Source organism: Pseudonaja textilis, chromosome 2 (assembly GCF_049901715.1).
Source record: "Pseudonaja textilis isolate UNSWEBS1 chromosome 2, rPseTex1.2, whole genome shotgun sequence".
Classification (NCBI taxonomy): Eukaryota; Metazoa; Chordata; class Lepidosauria; order Squamata; family Elapidae; genus Pseudonaja; species Pseudonaja textilis.
In genome coordinates this window covers 103823915-103849222 of record NC_141991.1, presented here as the reverse complement: position 1 = coordinate 103849222, position 25308 = coordinate 103823915, and the positions used below count along the sequence as shown (strand labels likewise).

At 35.9% G+C, this 25308-nt stretch overlaps 2 protein-coding genes across 11 annotated transcripts in view; one reads left to right on the top strand and one right to left on the bottom strand.

The window, feature by feature from the left end:
• The window catches only part of MAP2K4 (mitogen-activated protein kinase kinase 4), a 67718-nt gene extending 64565 nt beyond the window's left edge, over nt 1-3153 (top strand). For 8 of the 9 annotated variants that reach the window (XM_087922960.1, XM_026702114.2, XM_026702113.2 and 5 more), the window contains 2 exons: nt 127-172; nt 810-3153. In XM_087922960.1, coding sequence (XP_087779086.1) covers nt 127-172; nt 810-923 — 160 coding nt within the window. In that variant the 3' untranslated portion in view covers nt 924-3153. The remainder of the gene's footprint in view (nt 1-126; nt 173-809) is intronic. The other variant, XM_087922964.1, reaches the window with a different exon arrangement.
• Nucleotides 809-25308, bottom strand: part of MYOCD (myocardin) — a 49076-nt gene continuing 24576 nt past the window's right edge. Inside the window, exons 7-13 of one of the 2 annotated variants that reach the window (XM_087922958.1) lie at nt 22533-22658; nt 21806-22062; nt 21162-21309; nt 18703-19653; nt 17926-18039; nt 16333-16390; nt 809-15057 (exon numbers count right to left, since the gene is read on the bottom strand). In XM_087922958.1, coding sequence (XP_087779084.1) covers nt 15005-15057; nt 16333-16390; nt 17926-18039; nt 18703-19653; nt 21162-21309; nt 21806-22062; nt 22533-22658 — 1707 coding nt within the window. In that variant the 3' untranslated portion in view covers nt 809-15004. The remainder of the gene's footprint in view (nt 15058-16332; nt 16391-17925; nt 18040-18702; nt 19654-21161; nt 21310-21805; nt 22063-22532; nt 22659-25308) is intronic. The other variant, XM_026702120.2, reaches the window with a different exon arrangement.

The following is a 25308-nucleotide window of genomic DNA, read 5'->3' as shown; positions in this document are numbered from 1 at the left end:
AATATGTGCCCAAATACATTAGAATTACTTGTTTCTGATAATTCCTTTAACTTGTGCTGTCCAAGAATTAAATCAAATGGCTTTCTGCAATCATTTTGATCTGTAATCTTTTTATTAATTATTTAGCCTTACAAAGGATGAATCCAAAAGGCCAAAGTATAAGGAGCTTCTGGTGAGTATGGAATATGAAACTACCCGAAAAATTTAACTGAAGATTTAGGTGATTCCTGTCATGAAGAATGATTGATGCTCTTTAAGAGAAACATTGGTACTTTCATGCTGTAGAACAGGGGGCCCCAAACTTGGCAACTTTAAGACTTGTGGACTTCAACTCCCAGCTGGAGAATTCTGGGAGTTGAAGTCCACAAGTCTTAAAGTTGCTAAGTTTGGAACCTCTGCTGTAGAATATTTCCTATATTGCACTTATATAGAATTAAGCGATGCTTGCTTCTTTCTGTGGTATACTGAGCGCAAACCACTTTAAAAAATTTTTTTCCAGGTTTGGATTATAAAATTGAAATTCCGTGCCTGGATGATAGACTTGCATGACCATTATTGTAAATAACTTGAAGACTTCAATTTGAAGGGCTTCAATCAAATCATGTCTGATTTACAGATCCTTATTCTGCATGTTTTATGGCTATTTTAAACCATGTGAGGATTGTTTTTCCTAATAAGAAATTGTAGCAATCGTGGCAATAGCTCATAGAATTTAAGGTACACAGAAACATTGAATACTTTTATGTCCTATAGATAAGTTTTGTGATCACACTGACAGTGAGACGGTTTTGTTCCTTTTTTCTCTCCAGAAACATCCTTTCATTCTAATGTATGAGGAACGAACAGTGGATGTTGCATGCTATGTTTGTAAAATCCTGGATCAAATGCCAACAACTCCCAGCTCTCCAATGTATGTTGATTGATACTGCTGCTATATCAAACTCTAGTGCAAGTGCTGAGAGAAAGCAAGATGTACAGAATCTTCACCCCATATTGCAGTGTTTTAATGCTCGCCCAGACACCATGTGCAATAATGTTGGTGTTTCTCCTCCATTCTGTCTGTATATCATTGTCACTTACCAAGTGCATCCATGTAATACCCAAACTCACAGTGTTAGTGTCAAGTCAAAGAGAGACTTTGTTTTGCTCTTTTTGTGGACATATACATAAAATGTGGAAATAAGTAACATTTTATTTGTTGGCCATGATTGGATAGCACCTAAAAGTTAAGTTCTAAACTCAGAAACTTCTCAGCAGCTACTGGAGGGACTTTATTCTCAAGCTCTTCCAACTGCTATAAATAATTTAAATGAAAGAAAGTTAGTTGTTGGTCTGTCTGATTCGAAACATTAAAAAAATATTGCCTGATAGACAGTAACTTGTGCAGCCAAATGGAGCTACTTTTACCTTCTGGAGCTAGCAAAGGCAAACGGGGGATAATATATAAATATATATATATAAATATATTTTTCTTCACAAAGTGCAATAGATCGAGTTGAAATTCTGTTGCTTTTCAGCCACAATGTATATTTTTAAAACAGTGTGGCTCAGCAGAACTTCATAATGTTTGGGGGAGGAAAGAGTGATCATGTAAAATGGATTATTTCTTTACCAAAAACATTCAAAGCTTTGAAAGAGCTAACAATTCAACTTACTAAGAGAGGAAGAATAATGTATTCTTTCACTTTCCATGGAAACCAGTCTTCAACAGAACTAGGTATCCTACAAACTGTTAACCAATGACATAAAATTTTCAACTGAGGAATTATTAAACTATTCAGTGGAATTTAACTGGCTTGTGATCCCTGATTTCTAACTGTGACCTGGTGATTAGCTGGCTAACTCTCACATTTGGAAAGGATGCTGGATGGCCTGCAGTTGTGAATAGCTGTATTTACCTTATTAAAGAACTCCAGGTGTGACTTGGATCTCTACTTCCTGTCTGATATCCAGTATCAAAGCAGATAAGCTTCCTTCTTCCCTTTCAGTTAGATATTTGTACTTCCAAAATCACAGCAAAATGGTGCTAATTAATTTGATGTACTTTGGATGATGAATTCAATTTCTGCTGAACTATTCTGAAAATGGAATTCAGTTTTTATGATGGCTTATTGATATATATTATGGATAAAATTGCTGAGCCAACACTTATCTGATGGCACATAATATTGATAATATAAGGGAATTAATGTGTTAAATTCTTCAAAGGACAGAGAACAGAACAAGGAATTTTTAATACTGTGTCAAGCCAAGAAAAAAAGCCATATAAAATTAAACTAGTATTAATATTTGAGGAATATTTGAGGAAATACTCATTTCTAACTGACAGCGGAAAAGAAGTGACCCTTGTAAGACACAGTGGAAACAAGATCTTGTTGCTGTAGCCAGTTAACTCTTATATTTCTAGTTGACCAACTGATTAATAAACTTTCAAGAGGTGAAACATCAGTCTAAACAAGAACCTTTGCCCCTGAAAGAACATAGGGAATAATAAATGAGATATTGTTTGAATGGAATTTGGCCTTTAATAATGCAATAATTCTTCTTTTTAGTCCTTTCAGACGAAAGTTCAGAGCCTCCCAGCCTTACATATCAGTTTCCTGTTGGCTCTTCCTTGTCTTTGCCAAAAAAAATGAATAATTGTTATAGACCCCATTTCCCAATTCTATAATTTGTTTATATAAGCAGAATATTTCCATGCAGTTGATCAGAAAATGGAGGTAGCTTCCAACGCAGTCTCAGTGCGATGGAAGTTCTAGCATATTACTCATAGATTGTTATAATATACTATCAAGGGTGCAGCATTTATATTACAGTGTATGTTTATAAAGATGTATAGTGTTCAGAAGCTGTGAAAATAGTGTAAGAACTGTACATTGTGAGCTCTGGTTAATTTTTTTTCTTCTTGTACTATAGCAAAAAATGTATAAAAGTTTATTGATAAGCTGATGTGCAGGGATATTGCCTAATCGTCTGTAAGTAAAATGGAGTTTCACAACATGATGGCTTTTAAGAGCTTCCAACTATTTTATCTTTTCCTGAATTGACTTCCTGTTCTATTTAAGATATTCTACATGGAATCAAAGTGTTTAATGTAATAGTTCTATTTTTTTCGCCTGCAGGTCAGTTGTAATAAATCAAGGATGCAACGTAGACCTTGTTAATTTTTGTTATAAGGTCAGGTATGCAATGGGGAAATCAATAAATGCCACCTTTCTCTGGCCAGTTTCCCCTATTTATTGAAAAAAAAAAAGAATTAAAGATGGTGGAACTAAGGTGATTCTTTTCCCATCTTAAACAAAAACCATAAGCTCTATTTGATAATCAGTACGATTTAAACAGGTATTTGTCCTTGCCTTATGAACCACTTCTGCTGATGCATCACCTAAATCATCATGATTACTTAGTTACTATTGCAACTTGAGACCTGGAGTATTGCTCGAATGGTCTATTCATTTCTTAAATATATTTTAATGTATCTCAAAACTTCACTGTTTTGGCAGTGGCATCATAAGACCATGAGCTGTGTACTCCTGGTTTGGAGTCCTGGCCCATCAGCAATCTGTTCTCCTGGTAGTCAACAACTGCCTAAGAAAGCTCATTGGTCTTCCAGTTGGTGATCTTCAGAGGCAACCGAGGCTAATCACCATTGACCCCCATGATTTTTTTGGAGTGAATTCCAAGGTTGAATCATGCATTGTGTAAAAACGAATATTTCCTTCCCTGTATTTCCTGACTCTTCCAGGTTTCAATTTCTGGTTCTAATACTTTTGAGAAGAGGAAATAGCTTCTAGTCCTCTTGCATCTTGTCACACCATGCATACTTTTTAGTATACCTCAGTCGGGTTTCATTTCCCTCCTTTCTAATCTAAAAAGCCTCATATCACAATCGTTCTTCATAGCAAAGTTGCTCCACTCCCTTGAGTTGCCCATCCCTGAAACTTCTTTAATTCCATAATGTCTCTGAGTTATGGCAACTATAGGTAGTCCTCGCAGAATGATCATAGTTGAAACCTGGAATTTCTGTTATTCTGTGTTTGGGGTTGTGACCTGGCTCAATTTTACAGCCACTTTTACAATGGCCATAAAGCAAGTCACCATGGTAATTAAGTGAACCATGTAGTTGTTAAGTGCATCCATTCTCTCAAATACATGGTTTTTTTTGCCAGAAACTAACAAAAAAGGTCACAAGTTACAGTGTGTGAACCCAGGAGACTGCAACCAGTTGTAAATGTGAGCTGGTTGCCAAGCACCGAAAATGTGATTTTGTGATCAGAGATGTACGCAGAAGTTGTAATTTTGAGGGTGATGTGTAAGTATGTATTTTGTTGTTCATTGTATCTTCAAATGGTTTTTGAACAAACAGTGGCTAAGCAAAGACTACTTGTAGAGCTGCACACATCAGATGTGGTCACACCATTGATCTACATAAGGGCATTATAATACTGGCATCTCCATTTTTAATACCAGTTTTTATTATCCCTAACATGTTAGGTTCTTTTTTTAAACAGCAGATGCAGACTAAAATTCCCTTTTTATGACCTTTTAATCTCTCAATTCTCAGAGTCCTGGTGGCGCAGTGGTTAGAATGTTAATATTGCAGGCTAATTCTTTCAACTGCCAGCAATTCGATTCTTACTGGCTCAAGGTTGACTCAGCCTTCCATCCTTCTGAGGTCAGTAAAATGAGGATCCAGATTGTTAGGGGCAGTATGCTGACTCTGTAAACTGCTTAGAGAGGGCTGTAAAGCACTTTGAAGCAGTATATAAGTTTAAACGCTATTGCTAATTCAGGGGAGAGTCAGGGCAACTGGATGAAGTAGAGCATTAACTATGTCGACATATTCATTGTCACTGTGTCCTCTGATCCTATTAATTTGTATGCATAGCTGGGGCTTTTAGCATCAGCATACATAATTTGCCCACACTGAATGACATCTGCTGTTTAGATGCCCATTCCCTAATATGGAATACTTTGCAGTTGCTTATTTTTTTGCCATCCAAAGTTTTTACCATTTTGACTAATGTTATCATCAAATCTGACTATTTTACTAGTCATACCCAAATCCATATAATTTATAAACATATTAAAACAATTACTGGTCCTAACTCAGCACAATGTACATCTCACCATTCTGAGAAAAGTCCATTTACTTGTTTTATTATTTGTGTGGTTTACCCTTTAATATCAAAACCCTATTTGTCTAATAGTGCTATATAGCCCATTTATCACTATTCCATCTGTCAATATCTGATGGGACTTTCTTTTTGTTAATTGGTTTCAACAAAAGGCACTGAAATAATTTTACTTATCCAAGCCAGGGTTTATTATATGAGGGACGGAGAGGAGGGAAGGGAAAGAAGGAAAAATTAAACATAATTGCTAATTACATTTCTAGTTTTCCTTTAGCATTCAGAGAGTAAAAACTGATGTGACTGGCCTGCCAGTTAGGACTATACTAAGATCACAGAAGTGTTGTTTTTTCCTGAACGACTTCTCTTTAAATGTGTAGTTTTTCTTAAGATTCACTAACAAAATAGAAGTGGAGTCAGATGTTGGTTTTTCCAGTCCAATCTTTTTAACAGCAGTAAACATGGCTGTCTTCCTTCAAGGTGAATATAAAAATCCATTCTGAGTCATTTGGATAGGATACAGAAGAAATTAAAGTAATATTGTATGGAAAAGGAACAGCATGTACTATAAGACTTGACATGACAAAATAATACTAAAACACAAGCTCAGTGTGACATCACATGATTCTTTTAATAAGTACAGCAGTGCTGGTCACAGAGGTAAGCAGTGTATTTATTTACAGTGTGATTTTTTTTTTCTGTAGTTTAACAGCATCCTTTTAAATAAGGATAAAGCTGGCATTAAAGTTCTGTACCGCACAACAGTGTAGCACCTAAAACTTCTGGATTCAAGTGCTATTTAAAAAGTCTCATTGGAATGGCTTCAAACTTCTTTGCATATTAACATTAAAAACTAAAGAAAAATAAGCATGTGAAAGAATATTCTGACTACTAGTGCATTGTGAACATTTGTACAATCAAAAACCCATGCGTTAAATAGTGATTTTTACAGACAGTTAACATTTTTAACATGCAGCAACTGTTAATTTTTTTCCTATTTCAGCCACTGAAGTTGGTCATCTTAACAGGGCCATAGTTTTATGGATACTGAGGTCTGCAAACAGAATTCTTCTGCTAATCTTCCTCATGAAGATATTGACGGCACACTGTCCTTTTATCTGTTGATGATACACACACACATACACACACACGTGTGTGTGTGATTTCCAAACAAATCCAATAGTAGGTACACTCATTTGGTAAACATAATGAATTTTAGGTTTCAAACCTAATTTTTACAAAGCTTCAGGAAGTAGTAATGACAAATATAAATTGATTTTTTTTGTTTATCACCTCCCCTCCACAGAACTGTCTGAATTCTGTGTCTAGATTTATGAGAAAAACCAAAGTAGTAATTGATGACTAGTATTGCAAGATATCTAGTGAACCGTTCCTTTTCATGTGTGGATTCAAACACATTTCCTCTAGAATATCCTAAACTGGATTTTCTGCCTCATCACAATAAAATATAGAAAATATTTGCTTCTCTTCCTCTTGTAAATCTAATAGAAATAAATCTAAAAATAGAATAAATCTAAAAATAATCTAAGAAATAGAAACCAGTAATTGTGGTGTCAATTCTGGCTTCTTATAATTTGCATATCAGGAATGGTGGCTTAAGTAATTTGTCAAAACAAAGCTAAATAAGAATCTAGATCTCGGATATCTCTTTTCTTTAGCAGTTATCCAGTCTTCATTCTGAGCTCCTCTTTTAAGGTTAAATGTAATGATACTTACATGAAGTGGAAATAAATTCTTCATTTTATTTAATGATCACATTGGAGGAAGCCTTTGTGAACCCATACAAATTAAAGCTTTATTACTGTCATAGACATACACAGTTTGTGAGCACAGCATTTTTCATGGACGTCTTGAATGAATTTGTAACATAGTTTTAGCATTCCATTAGATTTTAAGCATGGAGTGGCTTTGTTTGATTAAATTGTTTTACAATTATTTAATAAATAGACAGATGTATTTATTTTAAATATCTTTAAATATGCTTTCCATTTCCCTTGACAAATCTATCACTATACAATTTTGTACTATCAATTAGTGCTACTGATTCTTTAAGAGGTTTATATATATTTTTAAAGAAAGCTATCACATACTTTATAGCACCAAGATTAAAACACTGTTTTAAGTGCATTTTACACATATGTACCATATCCCATCTCTGCCTACATAACTATGAGTAGTGGAAGCACACTCAAGAGGACACCACCACTCCATCTGAAACAAATGCTATATCCTATCCAATTCTGCTCAATTATAGAAAATCAGTACAAAAAAATCTGCACAGATATTACAGCAAAAGAGCACTTAGTGGATTCTAGTCCGAAGGGTCAATTAAAGACCTAGTAAGGATTGAACTGGGTTTCTTGATAAATGTATTTCTCTACAAATATCACATATTGCTTTAAATGTAGTAAACCTATAGTTCAGGAACACTTCAGAAGGTTTACAGGTTAGGGTTTATCTATCTTCTTTTCAAAGTTTATTCTTTGAGGTATGAAGCACTACACCAGTGGCCAGTGTCTTGTGACTTAAACAGAAGTCCCTGTTCACTATTTGAAGACTTTAAACAAATGAGCCAGGAAGAAGAGATGGCCAGCTCTGACTGCATTTGGAAATCATCTATGCTATTCAGTCAGTATTAATAATTATATGCAGGGTATGTACAGTGCCTCATTCTGTGAAGTTTTTCCCACCAGACAATCCACATAACAAGAAGAGTGCTGTGACAAACATGTTCACTCAAGAAAAAGAAATGAGCAAGTCTTTTGAATTGTTGAAGCACATATAGCTGCCTATTGCACCTATTTTTTCACGGGCTCCAGCAGTGATTATTGGTTCACTTGACTGATATCTAACTGCTTTTGAAAAAGCAGGATAAAACTCCTTCTGCTCTGTGACCAAATAAAGGATGATAGAAATATCCTACAATTTTGTACATCTAAAGAGAAATGCTTAGGACTGTGCTGCTTAAGTGGGAACTTATCTAGCTTTTGTCTGGGTTTAAGACAATCAAGATTTGTGAGGTATTCTTGAGACTTTTAAGCCTGTCTCATGGCATAACTGGTCAACTGATTATTTGAAACAAAATTATTTTTAAGAAAAGCTATGACTTTTACATCAAGACAGCTAGTGGCTGATAAAATAAAATTTACCTTCGCAGTGGATGAAATCATGAAGGAGGGACAAGATTGAATGTCCTTATCTTTGTCTTATGTTTTGTTTCTTATGCATAATCATTCTGCACATGGTCTAACATTAGCAAAAACTAAATAGGAAAAGGATACCTTCAACTTGCTAAAATGAATGACGCATGTAAGAAAACAGAAGAAAGATATTAGTCAGAAGGTGTATTTTTACAGAGTATAAAGCATGCAACAACTTGAAAGAAAACCGAATTAAATAGTTCAAAGTAGATTGGGATAGAAGACAGCCAAGTGTTGATGCTAAAGTGGTTTTACTCTGCAAAATTCTTGTTTTCATGTAGCTCCAAATATACTCAGAGTGATGGATGAAAAGAGTTATTTTCCTTGGAAGTAGGAAAAAGTTTGTTTTTATTAAAGTAAGTGTGGAAAGTTTTGTTTTGAATTTTGCTTTTCTATCAATACCACGTATTGATTAGTTTAAAAATGTTGCTTATGCTAATGCTTAAGATTCATCCACTTTATTATTCCTTGAAATTTCTTGAAATTTTGCATCAGTGCAAAGAACATTGTTTATATTTGCTGGTAGTTTTGTTAAATTTTGGTCCTGGAAACTTCTAGCCTAGGCCTCTTGAGGCTTGTCCTAGCTTTTTTAAAAATCTGTCCTACTTTCTAGGTTTTGCCCTACTGATTCATGCAACATTCTCGGGATAGCTCAATGATGCTGCATACAGATTTATTGTATCAAGTTGCATTCACAAATTAATGTGTCATTATCCAACATGCACATTTTATTTTCTGGGTTTAAATAGCATTCCTCATAAGCCATGGTGCTTATAATTGAGTTTGTATGGGAAAAGTCCTGGTTCGTCTGTCTTCTCATAATGTCTACATGCTAGTGCAAATTGATAGCTTTCCGTGAGTTTAAATTCTGCAGTCGTTTCACATGGTATTTGCCTATTTTGCTACCTCTGCTAAAGAAAGAATGTATGAGATATACAAACCTATATCTTGGTGGTTAGGAAAGTTCACTTGGTTTACTGACAATTGTTTCTGCTGCTAGAATACTTCCCAAATGTCTTGGATATTCTTACTAAATATCAGAAATCTTCACCACAATTTTACTGAAAGATACTTATCTTTCTCTTTCACTCTCTACATATACTCCTATCGTTTGTAACTCTAGGAATTAAAAATGTTGCTTTGTCATAGGGAAAAGAAGGAATTGGTATTGGAACTTACACTTATTTTTGCACCACTATCTCAAAATAGAAGGTCGATATCAGCACACTTGCTCCACTTGTATTCTAGATGGGGAAGAGGCAAAACAAAGATGGATTCATCCAGAGGTGTCTACAGGATGTGGTCAAAAATGTTAACATGGTTTCCTCCTATTTTATCTTTTTTTTTTTTACCACACCCAGTAGATACGCTTAGGGCCATCATTCAAAGACTATTGGATTGACAGAGCAGCTACTTTGGGTATGTCTCAAGCATTGAGGTGACACTTGGTAGGTACTTGGAAGGACCTGAGCTGAATGTTGCACTTTAAATAATAGAAAAAGTGGGACTGCTGCTTTAATGACTGTTTGGTGCTGATGTTAGAATTCTTTCTAGTGAACTAAGTTTGCTCACTCAAACAATCAGTGAGGAGCAAGGCTGCACAATTCCAAGGATTAAGGCATATTTTTCCCTGTGCCCACGAGCTAAATTGTGGTGGTCACACTGGTTGCAGACCAAATAGGATAAGCTCTATCATGGGGAGTCTCTACAATCCATTTTTCCTTCCTGTCTAAGATAAGAAGTTACCTTAATTATGTAGATAGGGAAACTATTAGCAGACACCCAAAAAGAGTTGCTAAGGAAATGATCTAAAGTGTATCCCAGAAGGTTGTTGCTCTTTTATTTTTTTAAAAAAGTTCTTTTTACTTGCTTATTTAGTTGAATTGGTTTTATAGCTTTTTTGTTGTTGTTTATTCTTGTTATTTATTAGATGTGTAGCCTGCCATTTATACAGCAGTTCAAGATGGATACATTTTGAGGGAGATATAGCACTAGCATTCATTTTCCCCCCATTACAGCAACAACCCCATGAAACCAATTGGGCTAAGGGCCAGTGATGGTCCAATGTCACCCAGGAAGCATCAGTAACTGAAGGTGGAGTAGAACCTCAGTCTCTTTGCTCCTCGCTAAGAGCTAAGCCAATATCTTAAGCCCCTGGGCCACACTGGCTATCTTATTTGTATTGATAATAAATTACCTTATTGAACTAATTGTGTTCTGTTACATTATTACAAACACAACATAATAATGTAGCTATTACAATTACATTATAATAATTGGTCATCCATAACTCATAGGAATTTCTTAAATTGACAATTCCTTAAATATTTATTCCATATATTATCCATCATCACCTATGTATAAATTTCTTTTTTATTTATGAATTAATATTTAAATTAAAACAGTTAACAAGATATATTTAGTACCAAATTGTTAAAGGAAATGCCATTACGAAAGACATTTGAGTCTTTTGCAGGAAAACAGTAATAGTTTGGCCACTTTTTTAATTAAATAGAAAAGGAAAAAAAAAAGAAAAGGTATGTTTGGCAGACAGCTAAGATGGTGAGTAAAAATTCTTTAAATAATGAATATAAACTATTAAGACTGTACAACATATTCTATGATGCATGCTTTAAATTTCAAGGGATGTAGGATGAATCAGAGTGAATTAACAAGACTCCTATTTTTGGAATAAAAAAAAAAATCAAAGTAACCTGATTACTTTCAAGAATGAATTTCCACAGCTGATCTGTAGTCTTGTAATGTAATTGGTTTGAAAAAGCAATATAATATCCATTTACAAGAGAAAAAACATAACTGAAATAGATAGTGATAGATGACATTTATAGGGAGAAATGATCAGACAAATTGCAACTTATTTTAAGGTTAATTCTGAAAGGGAGGTATAGCACTAGTATGTTCTGAATGATTTGTTTACGAAAATACAGGACACCCATGTGCCCAATTATTCAAACCTAGAGATGTTTTAACATTTTTTTCCAGTTCTCAACTTACATGGACAATTATGAAAAAGTTCTGAAAACAAACCTACAAAATCTTGAATGCAAGGAAATTTGCATTCAATATTTTTGCATTCACAAAAATAAGAATTTAAGGAAATAATGGAAGATAAACTTTTCATTCATGAGAAACTGTCCAATTTGGATTGGCATATAACAGAAAGCTATCTCTATCCTTCAAACTAAATTTATATTTTGAGCTATTGCTGAAAATTATTAAATGTAATCTAGAGATAGAGATTACATTAATAACATTTTTTGTTATTGTGGTTTCACAAATTATATCACATACACTAGTCTTTCTTTGGAAAAAATACTAAAATGCAGGCATGAGGCTGTCATATCATAGATATTAATGGAACATTGCCTAAACTAAATCATTTTCACTGAAGTCTAAGCAAGACAGAAGCAACAATAATTAAAACAGGTTTTTTTTTTCCAGTCGGTTCCCCTCCTCCCACTTTCGTACTGTATAAAAGTTAATTCAAACAAAACGGGGATTAAAAAGAAATGAGTACATGTCAAAACTAAAGTTATAGCTTATCAGGGTTTGCCGTTGTTCAAATCAGTTACACTTTTACAGCATAGCCATATTGAAAAATAGCAGTAATGAGAGATTTTACTTATTACTGTCTTTTATGTGAAAGTGACAAATGTAAGATTTCTGAACCATAAGAAGACAGCAAGGAATGGTTTGATTGATTTCTGGCAATTCAGGGTAGAGAAATACCATGGAATAAGGCATGTACTGTAAGAATGGCTACTTTGAAGTTGTCAGCTAAGACAGGAAAATGGGATGGGAAACAGGAATGGTTGGAATCCCCTGGACTCAAAGCATCAGAATCTACACATATAGACAAAGTCAGGCTATGTTATCTAAAGATTTGGACGTTACCCTTCATTCAGAATTTACTAAATATGAATAACTTTTGCCTGTCATGGCTAGGTATGGTAAGATTTATAATTCATATTAAGGTTGGTTTGAAGAAGAACTTAGAAATGATGCCTCTCACTAATCATGGGAGAACAATTTGTTTATCGTTTTTGTTACTTAGTAAAAAGCAAATTAAAAAAAAACAGCTTCAGTCATCTCTTTCCAAACCTAAGAATCAAGATTTATGAAGATGTGGACATCCACTCTTTTATAATCCTGACAGCAGCAAGATAGTTCTCTTACAAAACTTAGAAATTGTAATATTAATATAACAGCTTTGGATCCAGATAAAACCATAAGGAACTTTATTTGCACACTGCTGCTTTTCTGATTTTATTCCCTTACTTGACATAAACCTGCATTTTTGAGGATTGATGGATCCTCTAGAATGACAACAGATATGAAACATGGGAAATTACAGTAGATTGAGGAAATAAAAGAAATTCAGCAAGGCTGCTTTTCCACTTACACAGAACACAACTCAGCTTAAGCACCTCTCAGGGAAAAATGAATTAAAAGGAAAAAACAAGAGCAACAACAAAATGTAATAGCTGAGACAGAAATTATACTGTTCCACACCAAGCAATTTTTGATCTTAAATTAGGATAGCTTTTTTTTAAATTTTACTTTTTATTCCTGTGCTTTTAGTATTGTTTCAAGGAGCTGTGGTACCAAAAGGCTAGGATATCGTTGCTATTTTGCCCCATAGTGGCAGCAAAAAATAATACATGGAAATAATTTAAAAGAAAAGCGACTGAAGCAAGAGGGCAATTCAACAAACATTGGGACTTACTGAATAAAACTATTTGATACATTCAAAAAGTTATGGCAACCCAATAAAAGTAGAGCTGAAGAAGAACAGAGATTTCTGAATTCAAATATTTTATCTTCCCTATCTTCTACTTCTTATAAGGGGTAAAGACTCTTGCGTATGGTGAATTTATTCTTGATGATATGGATATTGGGAATTTCTAACTAATGATCACAAACAAAATTTATGTTCAGAATGTCAAATGTTTAAAAGATTTTGAATGGTGGATTAATACTGGTTACGTGCTGATCTGTCATAACTTTTATGTATCTCAAATTATATACATACATATATATGTTAACATTTTAATTTAATAAAAAAATAAAAAATGAGATAAGTACTTATTAAAGGAGGAATGTACCTTTAAAGCAGAACAATGGTGAGGCCATAGAGGCTCTCCTCCAATTACACTCAATTAAAGACCTCTTATTTCTATATTTTCTTGTTGTTCCATCTTGAAATCTTTTCCAAGCAGAGTGCCCACTACAAAATAAATCATATTATTTCAGGTCTGCTGCATGTATCTTTAAAACTGAGAAAACAAGAGGAATAAATAAACTTAAAAAGAGAAAAATATTCAGGGAAACACTGGACGATTATTTCAGTTTTGAAAATAGATAGTAAAATGTCGATGATCTCTTTGATGCATCGGAGCAAGATGACTTGAAAAGTGGAGGGGGGGATTCCCAATAAAACTGTTAATATATATGATAAGCATGAAGGGCAAAGGTTCTCAAGGAGCAGTGTATGGGATCTACAAATATGCCCGTATCAGAGTCATATAGTTTGATAAGCCTGTTATGATTAATACTGACAAGTTTGGGCAATGTACAGTTGTCTTGCATAGAGAATCTCCTGAAAGAGGTTGGAACTGATGATGAGCAACTGGATTTGTTTACAAAGGGTAGGGAGGAATTTGTTTTAGAAATTAAGGATTGCTTATTTTGAGCACAGCAGAGAAAGGAAATAATCATTTGGTGAATCCATTGATGATCAAAAGATAAATTATGTCCTGGGGAAAATGTCTCCAGTTCTTTTTGCTCTCTGCATTATTCCAGAACATTCTAAAATAGTCTTTTAATTCTTTCCATGGAAATTACTTGTGGTAGGTTTCCTCCCTATCCTTAACATTTGCTTTGATCACCACTGTTGTAAGTGCAGATCCATAGTGCCGTTCAAGTTGAGATCAGTAACATCTAAGAAATCGATGTTGAAGATGCTGGGCCCTGTAGTGGTCAGGGAACCAAAACCATTGGCTGAGCTTGGTGGTGTGAGGTCCAGCCATTCCATTGTTTCCCAGGGAGACTCTGTGAAGCTCATGTGCAAACCAGTTCCTTCACCAGATGAGGGAGACAACTGAGTCTCCATGGGCGAGAGGGGAGTTGGCAAGATCTCATGGGGTGAGACTAATTCATCAGCAGCCTTGCTAGAAAATCCTTCCATTGCTCCATCAAAGTGAGGTTCCTCAGTACCCAATTTTAGAAGGGTTACTTCACTTGACCGCCCAAGAGGACTGTGGGAATTTAACAAGATTTCCAAATGACTGTCATTGCTAGAGCAGCGTTCAAAGGAGAGTTGATTTGAGGTGTTTTGCTCAAATGCAGTGGATGCCTTTAGTAGCAAGGGTGTTCCAGAAGTTCCTGAAGACACTGTTATCTGAGGTACCTTCTGAAGACAAGGGCGGTCCTCTTTAGCATTGGCAGGCATTTCTGTTTGCAAACCAAATATGATAAGTCAAGAGCAAAACTTCTTTGGGTCTACTTCCAATGTTAAGTGAATACACTTCTGCTTGTGCAACAGGACTTCCCAACAGCATCTGCCATTGCAATGACACATTCCAACCTTTTGTTCTGGCTGAATAAAACCTTACTTGATGCTATACTAGCTCAAAGAGGTACAGAAGGGATGGTGAGAGGAACACGGAGATCATATAAAATGCCTGCAATTGAAAGTAGTGATGAAGCTGTGTTAATATAAGACAAAGTTGTTATAAGTGGTTTGTAATGCCTGCCTAGAGTCAACGAAAAAGCTGATGTAAAGAATTATTAGAATAAGAACTGATCATACAGATATGTGGACACATGCTTGAGCATGCAAAGGGTAAGAAATTGTTAAAACATTTAAATTAGGTATGAAGGCATTAAAGTTGTGTGCGTGATTCACTGGAGCAGACAGAAGCTAGTGAGGAAAAACATTTACAAAGGTTTGATTGTGGAGTCTAGTATTTTGTGTTTCTCTCCCAAAATGCCTGAGGCTGATAGAGAGGCTTACATATTTACAACACAAAGTGCTCACAACAGAAGGCAAACAGAAGGAAATGCTTCCAGTGTTCCTCACAGAATGTCCCCATCCACATTGCTTTGCCTCTTTTGGTGCTGTGTTTTCCTTTGGGGGCATACTTTCAAGCAAAGCAGTGAGCAGCAGTTACCCACCTTTTTTTTTAATTATATAGGTCTATATAAATATATATATATATTAAAAAAATACCGCATAGTATGCCAACTTCTTTTGGGTTTTCCAAACAATTCCTTTGTATTCTATAATAGGGAGCCTTTGCGCACCAAAGGAAGAACCAGAAGACACATGGATGCCCATGCGTATGACCATGCCAATGTGATTTTCAGAGAGCTTGGTCGCTTTGCCCCTTATTGCATCTTCTCTCTTGGTCTACAAAGTGCCAGCTCTTACCTACAACTCTGGTTTTTCCCTGATTTTATTCAGCATTATTTTTCTTCTTGCAAACAAGTTCTTAATATTTGTATTGTTGTTGAATATGTTTGCATTTTTAATAATGTTTTGGTTGTCACTGATTTCAAATCTTTATTCAATCTTGCAAAGTTGAGATACAAATTGACAAGATAAACCACAACAATTTCTATGACCAATTCCTGGGACTTGCTAAAAACAGCTAAGCTTCCAGAATGGCTTCTTTCTTCTTAATCACTTCATATAAATGTGGCAAAACCTAACAGTTTCTATAATGGTCAATGGTTCTAGTAAGCAGATCTTGGGAGTGGTTAGATTGAATGCTGCTTATGATAATTCAATGGGCAACAGCTATTTACATATTTCTTCGGGAGGTGGATGGAATCCATGATGGATTTCATCCCCCACTCACCTGACAAGCACAGAATATCTGCTATGGGTTGCCTGAGGTTTATATCCTATTTTGCTAGGTTAGAACCAAGAGCCTCATTCTACTGGCATCACCTACCTCCAGTTTCAATAAGCACATCTAATAATTCATCCATCTGCTGACTTTGAGTCATTTGCTGCAGCAAGAAAAAAAAAAGCAGAAGAAATTTGTAAGTGAGGAAATGGATTACATATTTTTATTGTAAAAGAAATCACTCTTAAAGGATTGAGATGTCATAGTTCTGTAGTGTTTTCACTGGAATTAAAAATCTGATGTAAAAGCTAATTCCCCACAGATATCAACAGTTTTTAGCGCATAGAACGCACAGATGAGCAATCTGTGACTCCCAAGGTTGCAGGTGGTTCCCTGTGTCCCTTTTTGCTGGACTTGGAACCAGAACCGACCATAACTGCTAAAAACTAGCAGTATCATTTTGACTTGGGGACCACATGAACAATGTAATGTCAACACTGAAAGGGTTAAAAAATAAGAAATACCAGGGGAATCATTTTTGTATAACTTGCCTCACTTTTTCTATAGCCCTCTAACAATAGTATTGTCCATGTAACCCAGGGGTTAATATGCCCTATGGTGCATTATTTAATATCCCATTTTTCAAATATTAAAACAAGAATGAAAAGCCTTCCCTGGATTCACTGAGATATTCAACCTCATCTTTTTCATATTTACTAAATAATAATTCCATCAGATTTACAGTTCTTACTTGTTTGGGTTGTAACCTCTCTGGAAGGGAGGGAGGGAGGGAGGGAGGGAGGTGTCTACATGACTCAAGTGAATGCAATCCAGGGTATTTCACCTCTAATAAAAAAGTTGGCTTAATTCCTTTGTTCGTATTTTATATTAATTCTGTAAATTGCAAGGTCACACTATGACAAACTGGATCCAGATCAGCTAGATAACTAGATATCATAAAGCTAGAGGGTTGGAAGCTAGATGAAATAAGAAGGCTTGAAGGACTGCAAAGGAATGGCTTCAATTGTCTGTACTTCATTGACCAAATAAAGTTAATAATCCTGTAACTTCAGAGGAAGAATCATTTTTCCTTTAGTAAATTTGCTGCTATCCCAGACTCAATGCACAACTTGAGCATGAGTCTCAGATTTTCAGATTTGTCATTATTTGATCCCCCACCTCACCTGCCTGGGCCACACAGATCAGGTGTTTTTAACCTGGGTTTTGTGGATTCCTTCCTGCTCAATCCATGGTTAGATTTCAGGGAGTCTATTACTCTGAATTGGAAAATATTACACTTCTATTTTTACTAGCTTCTGTGTTAACAACAAAGTAATCTATGACTCTAGACTCCAATTAAATTTATTAACTTCAAAAAAACTCACTAACTGAAAGAATTAAAACTAAAAAAGTGTATTTTGTTATTAATTTGATGGATTAATAAAACATATATTCCTGTATTATATATTTAATAATTTGATATCTGTATTTGACCATAATTGGTTTCCTTTATATTACACAGTAAATCCAAGTTTTTTATTTTATGCATTCAAAATAAAATAACTCCTTTATTTAAGGACCAGACTCTTAAAAAGGTTATGAATCCTTGCAAAGCATTGTGTTTTGTGATGAAATGGTACAATAGTAAAAACAACCTGTAGCCAAGCACAACTCTAAAATACCATCCTGGGCCATTACCTGTTTTACAGCATCAGCATAAGGTGGAGGCTGTTTTCCCTCTGGGAGAGCAGCACTGGATTTACAAAAGCTGGCAGGCAGAATGGAATACTTTGGGCCCCCTTGTGTCGGCACCTATATGGAAGCAAAATCAACTGTAGGAATTCAATTGAATCTCAGTTCCTTGGCAGCTGCATCTGAAGTCCCCTAAAACTTCCTTCATATTGATGTCAATCATAGCTTAATGCAACCCCAAGCAAAGGGGAAAAAATAAACCCAGATCTTGCCAAAAATACTTTTTCCAAGCTGATACAATCTTACTGAAGTGATGCAAAGAAAACTTTGCTTAGTTTTCACCCTCGTGTAACCCATAAAACCAACTTTATTTCCAAATGATCCAAGGAAGACATTCAGTAATGGAGGTTCTACTCAGTGCTGAAACAATGTCTGGAACCCATCTCACCAGTTTAAAAATATCTGCACTAACTCCCAATTTATTTTCAGACTGAACTCAAAGTGTCATGTTTATATTTTAAAACCCCAAACAACCTGGGATCTGCCTATTTTGAGAGGTTTTGTATACAGTTGTCCAAGTATTATAAGTATATCCAAGCAGCTGTTTCTTTACATCTAACGTCACTGGAAATAGTGATGGTGGTTATGGTTCCCTGACTCTTCCCCCAGAAATACTTCCTGCTCAGTCCTTTTAAGATATGACTCTTATTACTAGATTGCTTGTACTGACTATTTAAAGGCCGATGAGTACATTACAAAAGCAAAAGATTTGTATTTTCTTACCAGAGTTGTGCACAAATGGCGGCTGGGTTGTGGAGAATTGCTGCGTCCTTCTCCCTGATGGCTAGGAGACATGGAGAGAAGGTAATGGCTGTTTGGTGAGGGTGGAAGGCTGATATGTTGAGGACTCTTCGCTGCCTCTAGTGGAGAATGCTGAGGAGAGCACTGTGGGCTTAGGAATGTGGAGGACAGTATGCCATTTTGTCCAGAAGGTTCCATGCAATGGCTATTTACAAGATGAGGCATCTGAGGTGTTCCACAGTTACTTAATGCCTCAGAATTGCTAGCCTTAGCTTTCAAGGCAGCTTGCTTAGAGGCAAATGGGCAGCTGGACACTGCATTCTCCTGCTTGACCGGAAAACCAAACACACGTGCTGGGGGCTGTTTATCTTCCAGTCCATGGCTTCTTTTGCGCTTCTGGAGTTGCATTCTCAACTCTTCCACCTGCCTCTGCTCCTGCTGTAATTTCCAAGTCAGCTCATTGATTACTTTTTGCTTTTCCACCAGCATTTTGTCTTTCTCTGTGTCAACCCTTTCAACATCATGCTGGATGCCAGCTCCATTGATACTTCCCACCAGGTTCTCCTCACAACTACCTTGCACAGGTGAAGGGTGCAAGACAAACTGTGGGGAAGACAGTGGTCCTTCATTGAAACTGTCTGGCAAGGAGCCACTCACTGAAAGGTCAGAGGAAGCTGGAGAGATGGGTGGAGTGGAACTAGTGCTGCCAAAATGGTAAAAGCCATTGGATAACAGACTGGTAGAAGATTGTGACGGATAACTGGAGAGAGAGCTTGTTGGGGTTACTGGGAAAGTGACAGTGGTTATTTCATTGAAAGAAGCCACTGAATTCCCACTGCACTCTTGAAAGGGTCTAAGACGTTCCATCAAGGCTGTTTTTGTACCTGACACAGGCAGTCCCCTTATTCGGAGTTGCTGTCTTAATTCTGACACCTGTAATAAAATGGCTTCATTAGTGCCAACCTCATTTTTTAATTTATTGCATGTTTATTGTTGAAAAAGAAACTTCTTTTAATGAGATTGATTTAGCCAAACAAATCTAGAATCGTTTGTTCCGACAGAGAGATCTTATTATTACCTAGCCTTCAGAGAAACTGCTATTAACTGTTAACTCTAAATTGGGGTACCTTGCACAACATTGTCATTTCTAATGGATTTCTATAACCCTGGGATTATTTGGAATAACCAAATCATAGGATGCTGTAATGAGCCTTTATCTTACAGATATTTGTCTAAATTCATATGTCAGGATGATTCTAATGCAGAATTTCTAGATATAGATCAACCAATTTATGTAAAAGAAAAACAGAATCAAAGAAGTCATGTCAAGGTGGTTTAGCTGAGGTAACCAGAATTCAGACAAGTAAATTGACTCTAACGCTGTGCAAAGATCCAAAATCAAAATCGGGTGCACCTTTTCCAGGAGTCACATAAAAGCCCAGGAAAAGATATGGTACTTTTAAGTAGTTACTTACATGTGACCAAAAGGTGATTTGGCATATGTATCCCCATCATTGGATTTGTCACCCATCTTAGATTACATACAAAATCACAATTTGCCATATACTGCATGTTAAAGTACTGCAAATTTTAATTTTGAATACAACAGAAGTTTTAATTAAGAATTGCACTACTTAGGAAGACTTTTTCACACTGGTTAAATTGCTTGAGTTAGCAAACAACATATTTGCAAGACTGAGCTTACATCGAGTTGTAATGTGATCTTCAGTGTAAAGTAATGTGCAGTGTGTGACAGTTAAGGAGCCTCAATTCAGCTTTGTCCCTTTTCCAAGAACCTCAGAAGGTAATTTCAATGAGTGATGATAAATATGTTTGTGCCTCTTTTGGGGATGTTTAGGATAGGAAAAAGCCACTGAGAACAATCAAAACAATCCTAATTCCACTTTAAACATATAATGCACACCACAATAATTCAAAACCTGCATCTGAAGGTTTGAAGAGTAAGAAGGAAATGGGCTGGTTTTCAGAAGCTTCCTATCTCCACTTCTACACATTAAAAACTGGGGTGGGGGGAATTCCAATATGATAATTTTGGAGGTTGCCTTTGGAGTGGGAAGAGCCTTTCTAATACAAATGAAGGCAAATATACATGTCCCAGAATACGTTGCAGGATCCAATCTGGGTCGGTCACCAGGACCAATGGTCTTTTAACTTTTCTAATACCCCCCGCCCTTTTTTTTAAGAGACTCACTGCCCTATCAGCAACATATACTTGGGAATATATTGGGGTGGGGGTTTGGTGCAGATGATATTTATTGGCTGTGGTTTAGCACTCTGGTATATACAGTAAGTTGCAGTTTCTGGTTTAGCTTTTGGCAAATGCAGGCTATTGCAATTGATTCAACAAACCATAATTAAACCTTCTATAACTTGCCATGTCTTCTAACAGTGTTACACTTTACTCTGTGCATAATACTCACTTTAAGGTCATCCAGATTGGATGGAAGAGGACCTGGTTTGAGGGATGAAATGCAAGATGGTCCAGAAAAGGTTCCCTTCACTGGAGAAAGAGCATTATTGGTGATTGTCGTAGGAGAAGAGCCTGAGATTTTAGGCTCGTTTGGTTGTCTAAAAAAACAGGAGCAACATTTGTTACTGTGATTTCTTCTTTTGTTTCTAAATCAATGTCAATTGTCAGTGCACCAGTTTTGATCCTAGTTTTATTATGCATTCACTCTCATTTTTTCCTGAGATTTCAGTACAAAATAGTAATACTTTAGTAGAATTTCAAACTGAGAGATGCTTTGGCCCAATACAGGCTTGTAGTGCTCTCTTTAAAGGCTTATTACAAGGTCTTCAAGTTAGAGAAGAATTCCTAGTTTAGCAGTTCAAGTCCTAAGCCCCAAACTCTTCTAATTTCTTGTAGCAAAGGCACCGAAACCTACTGAATTGACCCTTCATTCCCAGTGAGCAAACTGCACACCCAGCGGAAGTAGTAGGAATATTTGAAACATGCAAGTCTAATATTTAAAGGATGCTAATCAGTCCCACCATCAAATGGTGGCATAGTTCTGTTACAAATGGCCCCTAGGAAGACAGAAAAACACTTTTACCAGCAACTCACTTTAGCTGAGAGGAATGTGATCCAGGGTAATTGAACTGCTGCTGGTGTCGATGCTGCTGTTGCTGGCTAAGGATCTGGAGCTGCAGGAAGAGCTGTTGTTGTTGCAGTAGCCTGGCATAGGCAGAGTCCATGGGAGGAGGAGCCTTCTCTGCCTTCTGGTCTGGTGGAATGTATTGGTGATACTTTAGCTTCTTCACTTTGGGCTTCATCTCCTTGGGTTTTTTGTGGCGATTCTTGCCATCGCTTGAAGATTTTGACTGTGTGTTCCACATAAAAAATACCAGGAAGGTCAGCTGGAACCCAGAACTTTTGAAATGGCCTGCCAGTTAACCCGTTTCTTGCTAAGTCTGAATTCTCAGGACTACCACTGATATTTGGTACCCTTAAAAACCTTTGAGCTTCAAAATGATGGGTGAGAAATATAAGATAAACTTTATTCACTCTTCCTCTTTTTATATGCAATTCAGAGCATAAAACAATTGGCATTATGCTCACATATATCTGTATAACACTAACTGCCATCCCTGCCTTTCTGATTAATTACTTCACTTAATAAATTATTCAAAATTGCCTTAGTATTCATATTTGTGTGCTGTAATTTCAGAAATATTTCAGTTACTTTTAAAAACCAGCATTTGTCTTTCAGAGCAACCATGATTATGGTTTAGTTGGTCAACTATTGTTAACCCCTCTCCTTTTCTCTAAATTATGAAAGATACTATCATACCTTTACAGATGTAGTGATAGGAATAGGAGGTGTCTGCTGCCCATTGAGCTGTTTTGGACTTTCTGGCTGGTTATTTTGTAGAGATGATGAATCAGCCGTATCATTTTCAGAATTATGAGAATGACCCTGAAATTAAACAAAAAAAAAAGACCATTGAAAATACACGTGACAATTATGCCATCAATGTAAATAGTTTCATGAAGATTGGTTCAGCCAGGCAATTTATGAAGGCATATATAACTGAATTACTCTAGTTGGATTGACAGCTGGTTACCTGGCCTTCATTCCATTTTTTCAAAAATTGTAGTAAGGGCTTAATCTATATATATATATATATATATATTGTTGTTGCTTATTAGCTCATGGGACATATCAAAATACAGAATGAAACATAACACATGATACAATAGAACCATATATAAAAGTGGAATATGAGAAACAGATTAAATAAAAAGGATAAACTAAGGAATAAAATATTAGGTTATTGAGTCATCTCTACAATTTACCCCAATCAGACCCATCTATGTAGATCCCAACTAAACTGTTTTATTCAGACCAAGGGCAGTGTTGTATGTGATTTTTCACTTCTGACCATACATGAAATATGTATAATTTTAATATGAGGGTCCTAATGGTTCATTTATCTGATGTTCAGTCCAAGATGCCACTCTCTTTCTTTCTTATATGGTTGACACTCAAATAATATATGTGCTATATCTTCTATAGACGGAGTTCTGCAAATACTAATATGTTCGCTATAAGGGACTTGATTAAACAGTCCATGTTTAACCATTGTACCTCAAATCTGATATGTGTAGGCTGAATCTATACATTATCTTACCTCCTTGAGGGATACTTTTATTTGCTAATTCTCCATGCAGCATATCACATGGATTATGTATCAGTTTAGAAACACTCTGTACAATTAGGAAAATCCTTATGGTGAGTCATAGCAAAAGCAGTCTTGCATCAAAATTAAGCAATAAGTAGAGTTGTCTGAAGCTTAGACAGATATGAATGACAACCTGTGAGAGTGATGAGGTATACTGTGGAAGTCTGATCATCTTTTAGCTTGCATATGGTTAAATAAATCCATGCTGCCAAATGATTCACATATACAAGTGTATGTACAAACAACATTTTTGGGATTTTCATCATAATCAATACCTGTTGCAGATGACTTTGGATGGCCTGTTAAACTATTCCTATAAGTAATATGTATACTAAGACCAATCACATTTATCAGGCTGGTGTTATTAGGAAACCAAATGGATGAGCATTGGGCTCCCTGCCATAAGTGCTTGGAAAATGGAGATGCCCCATGCCAAGTACACTGTGTAACAAAGCTGTTGGAATGAAGAAGAGCAGCACTAGCCAAGAATATGTCGTGTTCAGGTTAACAGTGGCTTGGGATCCTTTGCAGGACACCCCCATGTTTTATGTAACCACCAAAAGCTGACCTTATGGATGACTTCCTGCACAGGCTACAGTGCCCTTAGAGAATTTTGACATGTACTGCACCTTTAAACCCATACATTGATTGTATTTGCTCAGGAAAGAACAAATTATTCCTCTTCTGAGAGTTAGACTCAATTAGCTAATTCTAAATGATATTTTAGAATGAAGGAAAATTACGAAACTATATAGCAAAGGAGCTCATGAGAAATATCCTTACTACATTGGTTGTAAGGTATCTTTTCTTCCCAAACCAGACCTAAGAGTACTGATGGGAAGAATGGCTATCATTTTTATACAGTTATTAGCTATGCACTGTCCCAAATGAAGATAAGATCTTGGTGACTTCACAGACATTTCTGTGTGGTTTTCCTAGTAGCAATATGGAACTACCTTGCCATTGCCTTTTTCTATTTCCTAGTCATCAAATTCCCTGACATCCCCAGATAGAATCTCATCTGAATATTAACCAGATCTTTCCTTAGCTTTTTGAGACCATCCAAGACTACCAACAAAGGCCATCAGCTATAGAATAATTTGAGATGATGGGCCAGTAATTCAGCAAAATGGGCAAAACAACTTCTCATGTAAGAAGTAATACATTATACAATCTAATTAATACTTTCAATGAGATGATAAATTGAATGGGATTTAACCAAATCTTGCTCCTACTACTGAGCAAGACAAATTCCAAACTGTGATGTGATTGAACATAATATTCTCTGCAATCTAACCTGCAGTAGGTAATAAAAATATATAATAATGTATCTAAGAATAGCCTTCTCACATCAGATCAATTGTAATCTAGCAAGTACATGTAACTGTCAATCTGACAAATAATCCATCACAACTAATGTTGCGTAAAATGACAGTCTACGAACCCCTTCTTCTTAGCTAAACACAAACTCAGGCATAACAGCTGAAATTCAAATATTAAAAATGATTATTTGGCCGAGTGTATACTAGAACCTGTATATTCTACCAAAATTAGAGCAAAGCAAATTTGTAGAAGTCATATATGAACCTATCAGTCTACCTTGCAACTGTTATATACGTTATAGTCACTTCACTGAATTTTTTTTATGAGCAAAATTGTTTTTATTTAATATGAGGCTTTTAGGCTTTCTCTAACCCAGAGAAAATAGAAAGCTGGAGTACAAGTACAGTTTTTCCTCATGCTAAATTGGAGAGGGGGAAGTATTGCCTTCTGCTTGCACACCTTGCATATTAAAACATATAATAAATAACCAAACAGTGAAATTAGCATGATGACCATAGTGATATAGAGATAAACCATTATGACCAGGATTTCAAAGAGATG